Genomic DNA, 19,836 nt, shown 5'->3' on the forward strand with positions numbered 1-19,836 from the left:
TTTTTGATTGGTTGGGAGAGGGTTTTGTTGTTGGTTTTTTGGGGTTTTTTTTTTGGGGGGGGGAGGAGGGTTCAAAGATACCCAGCTCAGCCAGCTCCTCAGAGCCCAGTCTTGTCTTGCTGCCTGAATGTTAGTACTGAATGAGACACCTGTAACATTCAGGCAGAAGATGAAACAGGCAGTGAAGTGACAGACCTCAGAATCTTTGACAGCCCTGCCTGCTTCGCTCAGGGGTTCCACACTGGAGGAAGGGAGAAAAGGAGCATAGGAAGAAAGGAGGAAAGAAAAAGAAACAAAGGGATACAGAATTCCGTTTGTTCGCACTAATAAATAGTAACAGAGAAAACAAGTGGTGTTTGATGGCCTGAACCAGAGAACTTCTGAGCACCTGCTGCTTCCACTTAACTTACTAGAAACGGCAAGTGCTCAGCCCTCCTCAGGATGAGGCCCCTGGGGAGGCTGGTTTGATCCTTGGGGTTGTGAACATCCCCCCACTGGAGTGCCCCAACGTGAGCATGGAGTTAATGCATCACCACAGTACCAGGCGTCTTTGACCATCCTGGTCTTCTCTCATAAACCCCAGGTTAAGGATCATAGTCTCTGAGTTCTGGCCATCCTGACCGGATATCCTGGAGGAGAGCCTCTGTCAGGTAACCGCAGCCTTGCCCAGCACAGCTGTTTGTCTGTATCATGGGGATATGGCCCAGCAGCAGCAGATATACAGAAAGTGAGAGGAGAGACTGGAAAGAACATAGAGGGGGAGAGAGCTAAATCGGCTGCATCTCAGGGTGAAATGCTTTTACTCCAAAGGGTGTAATAAGGACAATTCTTTCAGTAGTAGAAACAAACTGCAACTTTAAAAAATAAAAAGGAGGGGGCTGAAGGAAAAGAATCAGTTTCTATAAATAAAGAAGGGGTGAAAGTGATTAGTGATAGACCAATCAGAAGCAGCAATGCCAGAGAGAGTCTGTTCTCAAGCAGAACTTCTCTTGAGAAAATCTGGGGTTGGTTTTGTGCGATTAGGTTTGTCATGTGTCGTCAACCGCAACAGAAAAGTGGGAGCAAACAGCCCTGGAGCAATTGGTACGATCACCATACAGTGGTAGCTATATCCCTTATGGGAGGGGTGAGGGAAGCCCTCTAAAATATATAAGAAACCAGCTGTCTTTTCCTCTCTGACCAGAGAGAGAGAGAGAGAGAGAGAGAGAGATCAGTATAGGGGTTTACTAGGGACAAAGTCACAAATGATCAGTATGGAGAAATATGTCAGGGTTCTGAACAACAATAATCAAACTGGGAAACTAAAAAGTCAGTGGAAAATATGATAAATTTGCCTGGAGAATTCTTGCTTCATTATACAGGGGGTTTGAATGTTTCCACATGTTCCAAAGTATTTTTTTCAGAGTGAGTTGCTGTATGGGGGTGGAGGACCAGTGCTTTGGGAGAGAGACAAATACACTCCCTGTTTTGTCTGGTAGGGTTTTTAATGTACAACAAGATACCAAGCCATTTAGTGATCTGCTAAAATGACCTGGATTTTGTGGGAGGCTAGATTTCCAGGCTCTGAGAACGTGAGAGCACTGACTGATCCCTTTTCCTCTTCCCAACCAAAAATGACAACCAGCCAGGGCACTGTCTTCCAATACCAATGATCACCCTACAGGACATCTTCCATGGGAAGCGTTTGCATTGCAGGGATTCTAAATCTGCTGAAGGTCTTATGAACCATCTATTTATTTGAACCAACCCTCTGAGATGTTTAAGATTCACCCATGACTGGATTTTATCATCCCAAGATACCAGTGACATGTGAGCTACTGAAACTGCAGATGCTCAGTACCTCTCAAAATCAGGCCCAAGCTGTTTAAAGTTGGGCAGCAAAAAACGAAGGCATCTAAAAATCAATGTCTACTGCAAAAACTTAGGATCAAGTCTTTATTTCCTGCCCCAGGGCACCACTTTTGGCCTTAGCCTAGGGTAGCAGAGAGGATTAAGCCATCAGTGAATGAAACTATTTTTCTCCCCATTATACCAAGCTTCAAAAGGATGTAAATGGCTCTTTAAATCAGAGCAACACTGTGAAACCAATGCACTCCCAGGTTGTTGTGGGGTAGAAGGTACATATTAAGGTACAGATCCAGGTAGTCAAAGCAAGATCAGCTGAGGAGCTTGGCAGTAATTAAAGAAACCTCCTGGGATTCCCCCATGTTCATATTGGTACAGTAAGGCTTTTGGTAATCCTTGCTGAGGGTTCTCAACACTGTAATTGGGTTTTACTAATGGGATTTGCTTTATTTCAGTCTGGCTGAATTCCTGACTCAAAGCGGTTTTCTGTTCCTTTGGATTTAAAGGTGAACACGGCCAGAGTAGCTGTAGATCTAGTTAGCAACTGTTAGGTTTAGTCAATGAATGAGATGTCTGGAGGGTAGGGGGCAAAGCCGAAGTGCCACGTCTATGGGAGTGGGGGAGGAGTGGGAAGAGCCAGGGAAGACCCAGTCCAGAGACCTTCCTTCATTTATTCCTACTGTAAATCAGGAGCTCCTCATCAACAGCTCAGCAGGTAGGATCTCCTAGCACTGGATTTTCAGGAGCATGTTCCCTGGGCACAGGTCTAGGGGTTCCTCTGCACACAGAAGGTTAATGGCACCAGTGCAATAGGCTAAAGTTAAAGGCAGCATTGGTATGTAGTTTAAGGGAAACACAAGTGTGCATAGACCGAGTGTGGTGTGCAGAAGTTGTGGAAAGGAAGCAAGTACAGGAAACAGAGCAGTGGGAATGAAGGGCTCTGACAGCCAGAAATAACCTATTCAAATGGTAGAGGCTGAATTCATCCCTGGAGTCATTCCACCAACGTTTCTGGAATTACACCAGGGTTCTCATGGCCCTGTTTATCTGCAGGACACCGTTGTTATGTATATCTGCCCCATCACCCTGGAGTCCTCCACCTACACACTCATTGAAAGTTTTGCTGCTTCAGGCAGGGCCGCCCAGACGGTGGGGGGGGAAAGTGGGGCAATTTGCCCCAGGCCCTGGGCCCCGCAGGGGCCCCCACAAGAGTTTTTCGGGGGCCCTGGAGTGAGGTCCTTCACTCGCTCCAGGGGCCCCGGAAAACTCTTGTGGGGCCCGGGCCCCCAGAGCTTCTTCCGCTCCAGGTCTTTGGTGGCGGGGGGTCCTTCTGCTCCAGGGCGGAAGGACCCCCCACCGCTGAATTACCACTGAAGTGGGACCCGCCACCGAAGTGCTGGGTCTTTGGCCGTAATTCGGCGGCGGGGGGTCCCCGCTGTGGGTCTTCGGGGCATTTCAGAGGCGGGTCCCGGAGCGGAAGGACCCCCTGCTGCCAAATTACCACCGAAGCAGGGGCCCCCCACCGCTGAAGACCCCAGGCCCCCTGAATCCTCTGGGCAGCCCTGGCTTCAGGTGGCCCCTTCTTCAGTTATGTACGGGTGGTGTGTAACAGTCAGGATCTTCTGGAAACTATGCTTGTCTGAGTTTCTCAGCATCTGTCTTTGTGAGGTGTGTATCAGTCCTTTTGAGGAGCAGGGAAATTCTAAATCCCCATGTTTGTCAGGGATGGGGAGGCACTGGAGTGTGCTGGGGGTGGGGGGGGGGAAATTATGAGCACGACTGGAAAGTAGATTTGGAAATGCAAACTTCTCACTCAGGACTCTTCTGAGAATGGACAGGGTATGCAATTATAGGGCCAGCTTTCCCCCTGTCCCTACCTATTGTCATTATAATAATTCCTGTAACAGGAATTGTGAGACCTTCAGCCATAAAGAAAAAGGGGGAATATGGCATTTCAGTGCAGAACCAGGGCTGTGATTTCCCCATGCTGGGCAGTAGGGGGCAAAGGTGAGCTGCCTCAGTCTTTCACTAGGGGACAGGGTGCTCACTAGCACAGATAGTTAGCTTGCAGAGTGAGGCGTATGAGTGACAAATCATTCCCTCTGGGAAGGGACCATACAGCCTCAGCAGTGCTGGAGGACTCTGACCCACAGCCACTGAGCCAAACACCTCTCAGGGGGCAAAGCAGAAATTACTGGTTTGGAAAGCCCAAGACATCACTGCCCCCCTCGAGGCTAAAGCTCAGTTCAGGATAGGAAGAAGCTATGAGTCAGATGAGCTTCGTATGTGCTGTGCTGCAGAAGGGGCTTTATTCCAGTCACCAGTATCCTGAGGGAGGGCATAGGAGAGGAGAAGACAGAAGCTAAATGCTCTCAAACATAGCTCAAGGGCAGCACAAGCCAGCCCATAGGAAGGCAGAGGAAGAAGGTGGCTGTTCCCAGCTGATATGCCATTTGTCTCACACTCAGCATGTCTTTGAAGTTGCAAGGGCTATTCCAGAGCACCCTTCACTGTATTTCTCTCTCTCTCTCTCCCCCTTCCTTTCTCAACTCAGTTGTGAGATCTATCACATTTGGGTTCCAACCTTCACACAGCAAACATCCAATATGCTGTGAAATGTGCTAACACAAAGAACACACAGCCCCAGGCTCCTGGCTGGGAAGGTCTGACACAGCTCCTCATCCCCTTTAAATGAACAGAATTAATAGTCAAGGCTCTTTCCTTCCCCCTCCCACCCAAGTCTGCATTGGAGTAAGCATTCCTGGTTTAGTTTTTGGCAATGAATGCTGCAGTGGTGAGGGGGATATGCCAGCCCCTGCAGGCTTCTCTGTACACTCTGTTCTCAGGGCTGTTTGCTGTGCGGGCCGCAGGCTTCAGGCCTTTGAAGGGTTGAATACCATCTTTTGATTTACCATGGCTGATGGGGTGTGAGAAGCTTTACAACTCAAATACACAGGGGAAAAAAAACAGCACAGAAAAATACTCATACCATAACAGAACCCAAATGGAATTGAACGAGAAAAAAAAAAAAAGGACAGTTCTTAGTAATAGCTTTAAATAACTTAGGAAAAAAGCACAAGTAGATAATACACCACTCAAAACAGTCTGTGCTGATACAGATCTGGTGCTTACCAGCCCATTTGGGGATTCGGAGGTATGACTGGTCAGATCTGAGCTCCCCCTTATTTGGAGTTGGTGGCCATTTGTCACTTAAAAGGGCATTTTGGCATTGTCAAGCCAGAAGGTCTTGGATTTCACTTGGATGTAACCTATCTCCTCAAACAGTTGACAAGAACACCAACTAAACAACTGGGAGTTGATGGCTGGGCTTCTTGGCACTGCAAAGCTTCCCCCACCCGCCAAGGTCTCAGATTTGATCTCTTCCTTCAATAACATAATCTAAGCCCTTTGGAAAACAGAGAAGTCCTGATTTAAGGTCTTGTGGAAAACAGAGAAGTCCTGATTTAAGGTCTTGTGGGAAACCTTTGTAACTTGGGGGGGGTGGTGGTTTTCAGACAAGTAGGGATAACTTGGTTCAGTGTTCCAAATAATGGAAATTAAGGTTCTGTGGCTCAAATCACTGGGGGAGCAGAGAGGCACAGGCTCCCCCCTCAGCTGCAGCATTAGTCATTTTATTGGAGCACAGACCTTCAGAGCTCTGCAGGGCCAAAGCTCCATGTCTGCAAAGCTTAGGAGCTCAGCAAAAATAATGATTCAGCCACTGCCGCTCCAGCATAACTGACCTTCAGAGACAGAGTTTTGGTTCACCAGGGTTTCCCGCCATGTACCAGTCCCTTAGCCAAGGACAGTATGTAGCGTATGCTGTAATATGAAGCTCTTGGTCAAAACTCTGGTAAAATGCTCAGAAAGCATTTTCAGTCATATTCTTTAGGTGGTAGGGCATTAAAAGCCAGATGTTTAGCACCTGGCCCAGGTCTAATGGTCTCCAGAAGGTCTGTGTAACAAGTTACCACAGCTGACGGAACAAGCAATATTGACAGGCATTGGAAGAAAACGTTTTCTGCTCTCCTCCCCAAAGGGAAAGCCACTATGATGTAAAGTAGAACCCTTTAAAGTGAGGAGGGGGAGATTAAATGGGCAGAAAATGTTTCCTGCCTTGCAGGTACCAGAGTGCCCTCTTCCTTCACTGACTTCCATGGAAGTTGAAGGTATCTCAGTACCTATCAGGTGGTATCAGGGAGCTCAGCAGGGTAGAGCTCATTAAGGACAATACTTTACATGCTGCAGTGCCTGGTGAGAGAGGATCTCCAAGTGCTTTGCAAACATCCACTACTGAAGCCTCACTGCTTCCCTGCAAGGTAAGGTAGCTTTAGCACCCTTAGCAGAGGGATGAAGTGAGGCACTAGAGGGTAAAGGGACTTGCTCAGGATCACAGTGAGATCACGGCAAAATTCAGAATAGGACCCAGGTGTCCCAGATTCCCAAACCCAGATCTGACAACATAACACGCTCTCCCTCTTAAAATATGAGATTTGGCCTCACAGCACTTTGATTCTCAGACAGACAAACTTTTTCACTCTAATTATCAGAAAGCATTTCAGAAAAGGGACCTTGGAAAGGGACAGAAATTCTCAGGGTGCTAGATTATTTGGACAAATAGCATTGGATGGGAAAAGCAAGCAGCTGCAAACACACTAATCACACACATGCTGGAGTTGTTTGAAAGATTTTCTTTACACATTAGACTACAGAACAATAATTCTTTGGAATTGATCCCCAAAGGGGACATGGTAGGCATAAGGAATTCTCCACTTCACTTAGAACTGATACAGGCAGAGATGGATGCCACTTGAGAAGTCAATGTGGCAGCTGGGATGATCTATTTCCCCATGGACCAGTGCATTTTAGTACTACCTCTGCTGCCATGCTGGCTGGACACTCAATGATGCTTTACAGTGCTCTAGTTCAGCTGAGTACAGCATGTAAATGCCAGACAACAGGAGCTATGTAACAGTGCAGTATTTTTCCATCTAAGGGAACACTTAACGCTTCCAGATCCTCATGGGATGGAGACTCTTTTCATTTCTCATTTTTAAAGATAGGAGCTTGTTCTAACAGATCATTCCCTTTTCACCCTCCAAACCCAACAGTAAAAGAAAGGGCTGACTTTCCCTTCCAGAGCCAAAGGAGGCTAGAAGCAGGTCTTTTGGAAACCAGTTAATGCCACCTCCTGGGTCAGCCCTAGAGGGGTGACTGGAGGGCAATATGTTACACTGTTCCTTGTTGACCTCCAACACCTGAAAGTCCAGATGAGGACCAAGGTGGAGCAGTCCCTAGAAGAACCATTCAAGTTATGTGGTTCATTCAGCTCTGGTGTGGCATGATCTAGATGATACCACCTATGTCTAGCTGTGACATGGTTCAATGACCGAATTACATCAATATATAGTCCGATGTGTGATACTGTCACTGCACTGTGCAAAGTCATTGCAATGTCTCTTCCTCACATTATGGCCCAGCCAGGACTCAGGAGCAAGTTTCCTATTGATAACTCATAGTATTTGGGAGACGTCACAATGGGGCTTGGAATTTCAAAAGCTAGCCCAAGCTCATCGTGGAGCATACACTTAGTTCCTGTTAGATACCCTAAATACACCTCTACCTCGACATAACGCTGTCATTGGGAGCCAAAAAATCTTACTGCGTTATAGGTGAAACCGTGTTATATTGAACTTGCTTTGATCTACCAGAGTGCGCAGCCCCGCCCGCCCCGGAGCACTGCTTTACTGCGTTATATCCAAATTCATGTTATATCGGGTGGCGTTATATCGAGGTAGCGATGTATTAGGGGAGGCTTACCATTTCCAATAAGTACCATGGCTCTGCAGTTCTAGCTCAGATTCTCCTCTCATTTATACTAGTGCAACCACATGTAGTCAACCAGACAGCAGCAGTATAAGTGAGAAGAGTATTTCACTTACTCCAAAAATACCAAACAACCAAACCCACCCAATATCTCTTTATCCCTTCCCCCCTCCACACACACACTGGCACTTTGCCTCTTCAAGATTTTCAGACATGGGAGTCAAAAAGCTGCCACCAGGGGACCCATCCACACTGCTGGCCTACAATAGTGAGAGAATGAGGGGAAGCTGGATGCATCCTCAACCAAGTATCCCTAGATAATTAGAGTGGATTGTTTTGTTGATCTACAGACCCCAGTTACTCAGCTCAGGTTAATAAGAGAGTCTGTGTTTGTTATGAAGGAAACTTCCCCACAACCATCATTTTTATTATCAAATTTGTTTCCACTCAGGTTCTGTCTGGGAATGAATAACTTTGAGGAGACAGAAGTAGGCTTGGCAAGCTGGTCAACTGAAGGCCTTTTGACCATGGGCAAATATTGCAGCAAGAATGTCCCGCTGCAGGTGGCGGCCTACCTTTTTGATTGCATCAGGTTGCTATTCTTGCATTTTTTAAGAACTTCATGTACTTGTGTTTCACATTTTTCTGAGTTAAAATAACTCAGTTAAGTAATTTTTTGTAATTAGGAATAAGTATCTAAGGCTTCCGCTATCAAAATCATAAAGTCTTACTCTTTTGTTATTGTTGTCATGGTTCTAATACCTGAGTGCTTTAAAATATTTGATCATTTTGACATAATTTGACTGATCAATTGATCAATTATTTTTGGACTGGTAAATTGACCCACCCTACACAGAACATAACCTTTCTGGGTGCTCCCCCTATCTTTATTACTTGAATTTAAAAAACACACTAAGTCATTCAACAGAAAGGGCCTTAAAGGCTACAACCTACATTAGAGTTACTTGAACATGCAGGGCCACTACTGCAGAACACAACAGTATTTTTTATAAGGACTTGGGTCCTGAGAAGGTTCAGCATTCAAACCATTAGACCAAGACCAGTCTCTTGAGAGCATGGGATTCACAGCACCTACCCCTTCCCTCCATGTCTGTTTGGCTTCCCTCCCATGCCCTGCTTTGACTGTTTTGAGTGGTGGAAAAGAGGCTGAATTAATGAGTATATGATTGATCAAAAGATGGACCAAGTAGCATGTTTTACACAAAGCTAACCAGTTCCAGACCAAGAAAGGAAACTTAAAAACATAAAGACTTAAAAACCACCACTATCCATGACCAAGAATTGACATCAAATGTCCATGCAGAAACTGTCAGAGAGAATTTCTCTCTCCGCAGATAGTATCATTACAAGGGTCTCAGCAGCTACTTTAGAAATCAATCATATCCAATCAAACCAACAAAAAAAAAGAAAAATGATAAAGAAAACACTAATCACAAGCCCAAACTAAAAGTGGAAGGGGGAATCTCTGTACGATACCTAAATTGACCATGAGTTTGACACGCCCTCCATCAAGCTCCAGGCGAAGGGTGTCAGCAGAATCCCGTGAAGTGGTGGCCATTAACAGCCCATAGGCACGCTGGGACATGAAGCGGAAAGACACATCTTCTGCCTCTGTGTGCATGACCATGGGCATGATGATCTTCATATACATGCTACCATCGTAGCTCAAGATGGAAGCCTCTGCGGAGAAGAAAAGAAACAATGACTAACCATGAGAGCTACGTAATGCTTCTGTGGCACACTTACACACTGTTTATATAGCAATCACTTCACCCACCACTGAAATGCAGCCACTTCTGGGGTATAAATGCAGTGGCTCACCCAGCAGTGGCTTCACACAGCAATATTACACTACAGGTTAGAGCAGGAAGCAGAAGATATTGTATCCAGTTAAAACTACAATATGGGGAAGCAGAATGCAGTTATCCACACTAGAATTTCCCAGGACTCCCAGGATAGCACCCCCTCTTGTGAAAAGGGCCATGGGATCTTTAATGATCACTTGTTGCCAGGACCTTAATTTTATTATCTTCTAAAAGACAGCTTCTTCTCTGGCAGCCCAGTTTCCTCTAGCACTGTCCAGGGTCACTAGTTTAGACAGTCCCTACTGACTCACCAAAACCCCTTCCTGCAGCACATGGGTTTTACTTTGGCGATCACATATCAAATATTTTAAGGAATGTCACTTATTTGGTAGGGCATTTGATCAGATAGAGAGTATTTTCCAAGCAACAATTTTGCAAGAAATCACAGACTGTGATACAACTGTACAATTTTTAAACCCATATAGTGATATTTCTTAAATATAAGCTTTGCCCAGTAATTTTCATACTGCCTTCCTTTAGGTCTTTAAAATGAACAGCAGGTCATCAGCCTGCTTGAAGATATCCTGACCACACACAGGACAGGCCCAGCATTTAGAAAAACTATACAGCCCAAGATGGTATCGCTTCAGCAATCACATACATTCACAAATTGTACACAGGCTGGCACAAGCCCTTTCTCAGCCAGGGATGACGGGCAATGGCTCCTTCAACCTTGCAGAAGCTCCATTACCCAGAGGACAAAACATTCTGAAATAGCCCAATTGTCACAATCAACACAGCTGTTCAGTGAGCTGCCAGTCAGCCTAAAGGTCTAGCTGACTATCATCCAGAGGGATGTTTGTGGCCCAAAAATGGGTACTAGGAATTTTACAAGGACAAGGAACACACAGAAAACATGTCAAGGCTTACACTTTTGGTTTGATTTTGGTGGGTTTTTTAAAAACCCATGGTTAGAAATTAAGGAAAAAACCCACGTGTTATCTTTCATCTAGGACCTACAAAAATCCTGAGAGGGAGAGGCATTGTTTAGAATAGATCAAGGAAGTATAACTAGGAAAGGGTGAAGCTGAGCAAAGGAAAAATTGAGGCTAGATAGCAGGAGAAATTTACCTTAGGGTAAGTTAGTGTGTGGAACAGTCTTCCAAGAAAAGTGGTTGAACTCCCATTGCTTGGGGATACTAAAAAACTAGGTTGGGTAAAGCCCTGCAGAATAGACTACAGGAAATATTAGCCAGGGATGGACTATCAGGTCTTCTCTGCCTCTATTTTGCGTGTGATCCTATGAGTTTGTGAGTCTGCTTTCTCCTTGAGATGTGTGTAAAACTCATTTGTTTTAATGGAGGGGATATTGTAGGGGACAAATGTGTACTAGCATGGTGCAGGTTTCTGAATAAGTCTTTTCTAGCTCTGACGTCTCTTCCTCCATTATTTTTTCCCTTACCGGTACAAGTTGGCTAATGTTCCAGGAGCCATGCTGGTATGATCAATGGTGCTGTGATGCAAAACAAGGAAAGAAACTAACCAAGACCCATATCAGGTTTAAGTATCACTAGAAACACAGGAAATGGCACAGGATAGAGGTAGGAAGAATACCAGGAAAATGGAAAAGGAAAATCAGAGTCAGGAAAGAAATTACATTTTTCCATCTTCAGGGACATCACAGAAAATAGAGATGTGAGGGGAGGAAAGGAGCTATAAAAATAAGTCCTCAATATTCTCTATTTCCACACGTTTTTTGCCTGAGGAGACGGATGTATATCTCTAAAGGGGTGGAATTGAAGTCTCATGCTAGAACTCTGGCAACCTGTGCAGATTTATAATTATCATTTCAGTCCCTGGATTAGTAAATTTTATAAATTCCATAAACACATTAATACATGAATTAGAGTGTCCCCTTCCCTTGCAGATAACACTGAGTAACGGCAATCACTCCATGTGGGATATTAATCATACAATCATGTAAGAGAATCCAGAGTTGGAAAAGACCTCCTATGGTGAGACACAGGCAGGCCCGGGCATGAGTATTACCTCTGTGTCCAACCATCTACTCTTTCACCAAAAGGGATCGTGTGTGGTCTCTGACAAAAGCTAAGAATTAGCTAATTGTCCTGGGTACTGCAAAATGTTTGTATAGGAAACAATTTTAGAGTTATGTAACATGTAGGATATTATGTTCCAAATCATTGAGAGCAAAACCTGTTCCCTGAGGGAGTGGGAGTCTAAGAGCTGACCTAAGCAACATGAGGAAAAATGGACATCTGTCAACTGTGCTAGTTTGCATTTACAGTCTGGGGCAGACATAGGTTTCAGCATTTACAAAGACAAAAGAACCCAAATAAAAGTCTCTGACTGGGGGCCCCTTGGGTCAAAGGACAATAGTCTCTAAGGGTACGTCCATACTATCCGCCGGGTCAGCGGGTAGCAATCGACTTCTCGGAGTTCGATATATCGCGTCTCATCTAGACGCGATATATCGAACTCTGAACGCGCTCCCGTCGACTCCAGAACTCCACCACCGCGAACGGCGGTGGCGGAGTCGACGGGGGAGCCGCGGACTTCGATCCCGCGGCGTCTGGACGGGTGAGTAGTTCGAACTAAGGTAGTTCGACTTCAGCTACGCTATTCGCGTAGCTGAAGTTGCATACCTTAGTTCGACCCCCACCCCAGTGTAGACCAGGCCTAACTGTCTAAGGGAAGGAGAAAGAGGGTGGGGGTAAGTGCAGTAGATATATAGGTATGTGGGTGGAGCAGATATGATGAAGAGTGGGTGTGTGGATGGCTGGGAGGCATGGTGGGGAATCAGTACTTGTTTGTGGGTTCACTAGCAGATCACACTACTGGTATGGCACAGAGAGACTAATACACCAGAATCTCTGACCTTTGTTAGCAGCGTTAAATTCTCTACACAGCAAAGCAATAATGGGATCACTAAGTAACATACAAATAACCAACCATTCTCCTCATCTGCACTTCCCACCCACGCTCGTACACCTATCCACAGGACACCTGCCCCCACCTGCACAGCTACACACCTCCTGCGTGCCAGCCGTTAGTGACATACATCACCCAGCGAAATACATCTGCTCTTGGCTAGGGGTCACAGAGGGAAATGGAAGCACCTTTTTCAGATTGAGGAGCTGGGCTTGGCTTATCAAAATCCAAGCACTTTCCCCTTCACTTCTGCATCCCTAACTTGCCACCTGCAGCTGCAAGCTGGAACCAAATGTACTGTATATTATACATATATGCACAGGATACGTGTGTACACACATACACTCCCTCTCTCTCTCCCTCCCCACCCCCCTCGCTGTGGATTGTATTAGAAAGTGCAGTCAAGCATGAAATGGCATTTTGAGGCCTTTAGCTCAGATGTGCCCTGCATAAAACAGTTGTTTGCACTAGCAGCAAAGAGTCCTGTGGCACCTTATAGACTAACAGACGTTTTGGAGCATGAGCTTTCGTGGGTGAATACCCACTTCATCGGATGCATGTCTGAAGTGGGTATTCACCCATGAAAGCTCATGCTCCAAAATGTCTGTTAGTCTATAAGGTGCCACAGGACTCTTTGCTGCTTTTACAGATCCAGACTAACACGGCTCCCCTCTGATACTTGTTTGCACTACTGTTTGTGGGGAGTTGGGAGGAGAGGGTGCATAGTACTTAATTTGTAATGAAAGAGATGCCAGGGCTCAAACAATTTTTTTACATTCATAACTGATCCAACAAGTCCAGAGGTACTGGGGCTCAGCCCTGACACAAATTAAGCATTTGGAGTGTATCTAACAAGAGCCCCAAATCTGTTCCCTCCCTATTCACGGTGCTATTTATTAGATATGTGGAAGCCATTTTGCACCTGTTATAAGCTAGTACTTGGTCTTCTTCCAGAGCTCAATGAAAAAGTGGAGAAACAACAGTAATGGTAGGAAGAGCAGAGATCCAGAGAAAAGCCCCTTTCCTGCAAAGAGGGCCTGCCTGCATAATTCAACTCCTCCACTCCCTGTTCTACAGAATGATTGCCTGCACCCCTAGCACTACAGGTAAAACAAAAGAGTCAAGATTTAAAAAAAAAATGTATTATTATATCTATTAGAGAGGGACCAGAACAGCTCCCAGAATTGCTGGAGAGAGTACAAAAAACTAGGCCTAACCCCACACCTGAATTTTCTGAGGAGGATTTCTGTAGCATCGGCTGAACCAGAACCTGAAGACAAATGGATTTTGAAGATAGACAGCTTCTGCAACCCCTAACTTCAGTCCCAAACTCTGATCCAAGCGTGGTGGCTGTAGCTCATCTCTAATATTTAAAGCATTAAGAACTGATAACGGGTGCAGGGGGTGAGCCAACAAAAGGATGGAGGCAGGACTTCAGAAGTAGGAAATCACCTCTCAGCATACAAAACACTCCTCCCTCTCCTCCAGGCCAGGGCTGAAGCAAACTGGAGATGAGATATGTGCAAGGAAAGAAGCTTACCCTGCAACTGCCCATGCTGTCCCTATTCTGAGGAGAGAAAGAGGCTTTCAGGGCTGTCGATCCAGCCCCATTCACCAGATCACCTTTCATTAAAAATTAAAATAACTCAGCAGACTTGTGCTTGGATTGAGTGCTAGAGTACCATAGAGGATGTGCTTATGACACAGCCATCCAGCGTCCGCTAGGGTTGGTATTAGCTCTGTAAACATCACATGATGACAGAATGGCCATTATTTGACAAAGTCCCCCAGTTAAAACTTATGAGCTTGAAGAGTGGTCAATTGCAGAAATATATCCCATTAATCTTTACCAGATGACCTGTGCCCATCCTGGCCTTTAACTCAGAGGTGTGACTGGTGACCACTACAAGTTGCAGTGTACAATGCTATATCTATGTAAGCAGGATTTGAATGAATGCTTCCCTGACTGCTAGCTGGGAGGGGAAGAGACTTTGGGTGTGTTTATGTAAATATAGTTTGCTCCTGCCCTGCTTAAATATGCAGCAGATAGAGCGGTGTCAAAGTAATCAACTTTGGCTGGTGCTGGGTTACAAATCACCTTAGTACTGAATGCAAGGGTAGTGAAATACGGTTACCAATGTTGTAAATATTGTAGGAATACAGGAAAGCAGGACTATGCTTTACCTGTCCCAAATAAGGGGGTCACACTCAATTAAAAGAACCTCGTTAAGCCAGGGGCTTGAATGCCAGAACCCTGTGAAAGCAAGAGGGGTAAGACCAGATGTCCCAGTAAGGAGGTATGGACTATCCCCAAGAGTCCTCCCTGGACTTATTAAACCTGCTCAAAGAAAGAGCTAAATAGGCTTTGTTAAGAGCCTCTGTTATTTTAAGTGGTCAAACAGAGCTGAAACCATATTATGTGCAGTAAGAGTGGGTTTATGCCCTGTCTGATAAGAGCTAAAAAAATCACTGAGAGCTGAAATTACTTGAGATGGGGCTATGTTTCTGCCCAGCCTCCAAAGAGCTGAAATTTACTAAGAGGCTGATGTACAGAGATCACAGCAGAGAGGCAGGTGGCAGCAGAAGTTGACTGACAGTGAGCTGGTGAATGAGTGGCTGGTGAGGCTGGCAGAGAGGCGCAGTGAGCGGACAGGTGGTGGAGAGGTATGGTGAGCAGCCAGCAGGGCGGCTGGCGGAGAGGGCCATAGGAGAGCCCCGTGAAGAGGGGTGGCAAGCAAGTGCTCGAGCAGCAGAGCGAGTAAGGTGCCTCTTTTACACCTCCTCCTCCACCCACGGTGGGAGGTGAACTCTGCAGATGCACCTCTGGACTCTGGGTCTGCACTGACCAAGGACAGCAACTGTGAGTGGGGTGCAGAGAAGGGTCAGCCGGGTTGCTAGACTTAAGAACCTGAGGGGAAAAGGACACTCCCCAACTTGCTTGGGAGTGGGTCTTTTGCTCATGGTTTGTTTATGAACCCTGTTTGTGGTATTTTCCCAAATTAACGCCCAGTTATTTCCCTCCTTTTATTAAAAGTTTCTTTTCTACACTCACTCTCTGTGCTTGCGAGTGGGGAAGTATTGTGTCTCAGAGGTGCCCAGGGATGGTGTGTCATTTTCCCAGGTTACTGGGTGGGACTTGAGCCGGTTTTGTGTTCTATCGATGGAAAGGAAGCCCTAGATATTGAACCCGGCCCTGGTTGCTGCTGGCTCCACCTGGCAGAAGGGTTATATCTATATCCATATGCCTTGGCTGCTCAGATGAAGATGGCGTATTGCACTGTGGAGCCTGTAGTCTCCACAGGCTGCACTTCTGAATTAAAGAGAATGATTGCTACAATCTGATATGCAGACTGTGTGTGAATCCTGGCAAACACCCCTTCTTCCCACATCCCCCTCTCCCACCCGCAACAGAGAGCAGCCAGCAGAAAGGAAGGAAGGAAGGATTAGGGTACTGGTAATGACTTACTGAGCTTTCACCCCTCTGCTACAAGTTTACATGCAAAAGCAAGCCCATGTGCTCAAAAGCTGTGCCTAGCCAATGGCACCTTGGTGGACTTTGTCAAATTAGTTGATGGGGCTCAAGACAACTCCTAGTGGTCAGGTGGTCACATTACACAAACACAACACAAAATATGCATTAACTCTGAATGGTCCATGCAGACTGGACTCTATCTCACTCCTAAGAGCGCCCCCTCTAGGTTACAATTAGGGCAGATTGGAAGGAGTTGTATTTGTAAGAGAAGCTTGTAGAACTATTACCTTGCCACACCTGAGCACTTCATTCCTCAGGACCAGGGGTGAAAGTAGAAATAGGGACTTACCGGTACGGGGCTGGGTTGGGGCCGGCTCTGGCCCCCCGAAGGGGCAGGGCCATAGGCAGAAGAGGTGGGGATGGAGGGGGGTCAGAGCCAGCCCACCCTGTACCGGTAAGTGCCCTCCCCCGCTGGGGTAGCAGCGGCAGCTGGGGGCTCTGGCAGCAGTTTAAAGGGCCCAGGGCTCGGCCGCCGCTACCTCAGGGCTTTAAACCGCTGCCAGAGCCCCCGGCTGCTGCTGCTACCCCAGGGCTCTGGCAGCAAGGCTCCAGTGGCTATTTAAAGGGCCGGGGCCGTAGAGGCAGTGGGAGCCCCGGGCCCTTTAAATAGCCCCAGGAGCCCCACCACTACTCCAGGGCTCTGGGGGCTATTTAAAGGGACCAGGACCCCCCTGCTTCTACTGCCCCAGCCCATTAAACAGCCCCCAGAGCCCTGGGGTAGTAGTGGTGGGGCTCCAGTGGCTATTTAATGGGCCCAGGGCAGTAGAGGCAGCGGGAGCCCCGGCCCTTTAAATAACCCCTGGAGCCCCGCCACTACTCCAGGGTTCCAGCAGTGGGGCTCTGGTGGCAATTTAAAGGGTGGATTCATTTCTTTCATTCAGTCCGTCTTTCTTGACTCCTGACTCCTGCTCTCCTGACCTGTTCCTAGATCTTACCTTCCTGCCTTTTTCCTGCTCCCTGGTCTCAGACTCTGACCTGTGTTTCTGACCCTTGCCTCAGTTTACTGACACCTAATTTTGACTCCTGCTCCAACCACTAGTGTGGACCATCAAGCCTTAGTCGTGACACCTAGATCCTAGAAGACAGATACCCACAGAACACAAAAAACCCTCTTAAGAGGCACTACTTGTCCCATCTATTGGGAGGCTCAGCAGAGAAGCCAAGGACTGAATGGGCCTGGAGACTGAACTATGCCCTCAGCCCTGAAAGTGGGTCTCTAATGGTTAGAGTAGAGGCATATTACTGATGGGCAGAAGATAGGGGAAATCTGCCCAGTGCTGACCCTGTCCTGGAAATAACCAGAGGACTCCAGGCTCTGGGGATCTCAGTCTAGCACCTTTCACTACAAGTTTCTGCCCAGATACAGTGCTTGTGCCAACACATGGCCGTGTGCAAAGACATCCTGGATGCCCTGATGGAGTTCTGATTGCAGTGGCTGGGGGGAGCTCACTATGCCCAGCGGGGGTGCCTGGCCTCACCCAGATTAGGGAGACATATTTACAAAGACAAAAAGATAAGAAGCTACATTTATCAGCCACCCCAACACCAGGAGCCATGTTACCGTGAGCTTGGTAGTGAGGAGAGAGAGAGAAACCAGGCACTGATGCAAAGCTGCTGACATATGGCCAGGGATCTATGAAAGTCAATGTGTTATTAGGAGTGATTAGCTTCCCAGCCCCCTGCACTGCGGCCCTGCCAGCTTTAATTTTACACTTAGCAGCTAAAGGAACAATTATTCCCTGTTCCTCCACAGGGCCCTTCACACACCTCCTAGCAAGACAGAAATAGGTATACTCTGAAATTAGTCACACAAAGCTAACATTCAAGGGATGCTTTATTCACTCTCTCTCATATTCTCTCCATTCTTTCCTGCTTTCTTTTCTTCTCCACCTCCACCCCCTTCTGTGCCTCCTCTTGCTGCCTCTCCTACTATAATCTCGTCTCCCTGTTTATGTCCCCTTTCCTTGTCCTGGAGAGATCATACTGAAAGCGGAGGGTGAGGGGCAAGGGGAGTCCATACTCCATGAAAAGTACTGTTTAAGCCACAAGTGACATGAATTCACTGGTTTTGATCTGTTTCCAATTTCGATGCACTCACTACACTAAATCACTACCAGTTTGCCTGAATCAGCAGAATTTCTAGTGGAAAGTCATTTCAAGCTGCAAACAAACAGCTATAAGCTGTCCAGAAGGGATGCACATTTAAATACTTCTCAGGTAGCAAACAACACCTAAGCAGTAAAAGTGCACTAACATGATGATGAAGTTACTCACCTTGCAGTGACATTGGTTCTTCGAGATGTGTGTCCCTAGGGGTGCTCCACTGTAGGTGTGCTTGCATCCCTGAGCTGCTGATCGGAGAACGTCAGTAGCAGTGTCCACGAGGCTAGTCAGCACGAATGGGCTAACCCACCTCAGTTTCTTCTCTGCCACAGAGTCATTGACAAGAATTCCGAAGTAGAGGGGAGGAGGATGGGCTATGGAGCACCCATAGTGGCACACATCTCAAAGAACCATCGTTACTGCACAAAACGAGTAACTTCTTCTTCGAGTTCTGTCCCTACGGGGGTTCCACTGTAGGTGGAGCAGTATTCCCATTGGAATCAGGTCAGTTACAGATGACACTACTGTGGAGCTGAAGATGGCATCGGAGGTGGAGTCCCCAGTGATCACATAATGTTCTGCGAGAGTGTGGACTGACACCCATGTTGCTGCTCTACAGATCTCTGAGATAGGGATATTCTTGAAGAAGGCAACAGATGAAGAGATTGACCTTGTGGAGCATGTACAAATAGTATCTGGAGGGGTTATACTGCAAACTTGGTAACATTGTCTAATGCAGTTTGAGACCCACTTGGGAGAGTCTTTGGGCTGATATTGCTAAGCCTTGGATTTTTCCGCAATGGACAGGAAAAGCCTAGGGGACTTCCTGAAAACCTTCATCCTGTCCAGGTAGAAAGCTAGGGCTTTCCCGATGTCTAGTGTGTGTAGTATAACCTCTCTGTTGTCTCGGTAAGGCTTGGGGTAAAAGGTTGGAAGGTGAATCAATTGGTTAATGTGAAATGGGGAGGTTACCTTGTGAGTGGACCTCAACTGGTGTTGACGGTCATGGGAATTAATAGCGTGTGCCATGATAGAGTTGGGTGGAGAGTGGGAGAAGAGGAACTCAGTCTCTCATGCTGGGACATAATCTTTTTTGTCTGCCTGCTTGTAGGTAGGTGCCACTGACAATGGCGCCTGCCAGATGATTCTTGCTAGTTCTTGCTACCCTTGTTAATGGGTAGGGTGATCTTTGAAGAAGAGGATAAGTGGAGTATGTCAAGGAGACAATGATGGATGTCCTTGACTTCCTCCAGTGGTATCTGGAGTGTGTCCACCACTCTCTTCACCAGGTGCTGGAAGAGGCAAAGGTCATCTGCCAGAGATGGCAGGGGAGGCATGATGGCCTCATCCAGGGAGGAGGAGGAGGATATGGTCCTTGGGGGTAACTTCTCCCTCAACAGCACCAAAAGCCCAGAGCCCTTTAAATCCCGACCACAGCTCCGGCGGCCAGGCTGGGGCCAGGATTTAAAGGGCTCGGAGCTTCCCGCCGCTGCGGAAAGCCCAGAGCCCTTTAAATCCCACCTGCAGCTCCAGCAGCCGGGCTGGGGCTGGGATTTAAAGGGCTCAGAGCTCCTCGCAGCCATGGGCGCTCCAGGCCCTTTAAATCCCAGCTCCAGCCCAGTAAGGCTCGGGGCTCCCCACAGCTGCGGGAGCCCCGAGCCCTTTAAATTGGAGCTAGAGCCACAGTGGGGATTTAAAGGGCCCAGACCTCTGCAGCGGCCGGAGCCCCGGGCCCATTAATTTGCTCATGAG

The 19,836-nt window shown here is 47.0% G+C and overlaps 1 protein-coding gene and 1 long non-coding RNA gene across 12 annotated transcripts in view; one reads left to right on the top strand and one right to left on the bottom strand.

The window, feature by feature from the left end:
* Positions 1-19,836, bottom strand: part of NRXN3 (neurexin 3) — a 1,505,977-nt gene that overhangs the window by 886,798 nt on the left and 599,343 nt on the right. For all 11 annotated transcript variants that reach the window (XM_039537764.1, XM_039537767.1, XM_039537763.1 and 8 more), the window contains one exon: positions 9,169-9,372. In XM_039537764.1, the coding sequence (XP_039393698.1) occupies positions 9,169-9,372 (204 nt within the window). The remainder of the gene's footprint in view (positions 1-9,168; positions 9,373-19,836) is intronic.
* The window catches only part of LOC120404784, a 35,858-nt gene that overhangs the window by 8,016 nt on the left and 8,006 nt on the right, over positions 1-19,836 (top strand). Inside the window, exon 3 of the long non-coding RNA XR_005598179.1 lies at positions 13,406-13,555. This is a non-coding gene — a long non-coding RNA (uncharacterized LOC120404784). The remainder of the gene's footprint in view (positions 1-13,405; positions 13,556-19,836) is intronic.

The sequence above is a fragment of the Mauremys reevesii genome, linkage group 4 (genome assembly GCF_016161935.1).
Source record: "Mauremys reevesii isolate NIE-2019 linkage group 4, ASM1616193v1, whole genome shotgun sequence".
NCBI classification, from domain to species: Eukaryota; Metazoa; Chordata; order Testudines; family Geoemydidae; genus Mauremys; species Mauremys reevesii.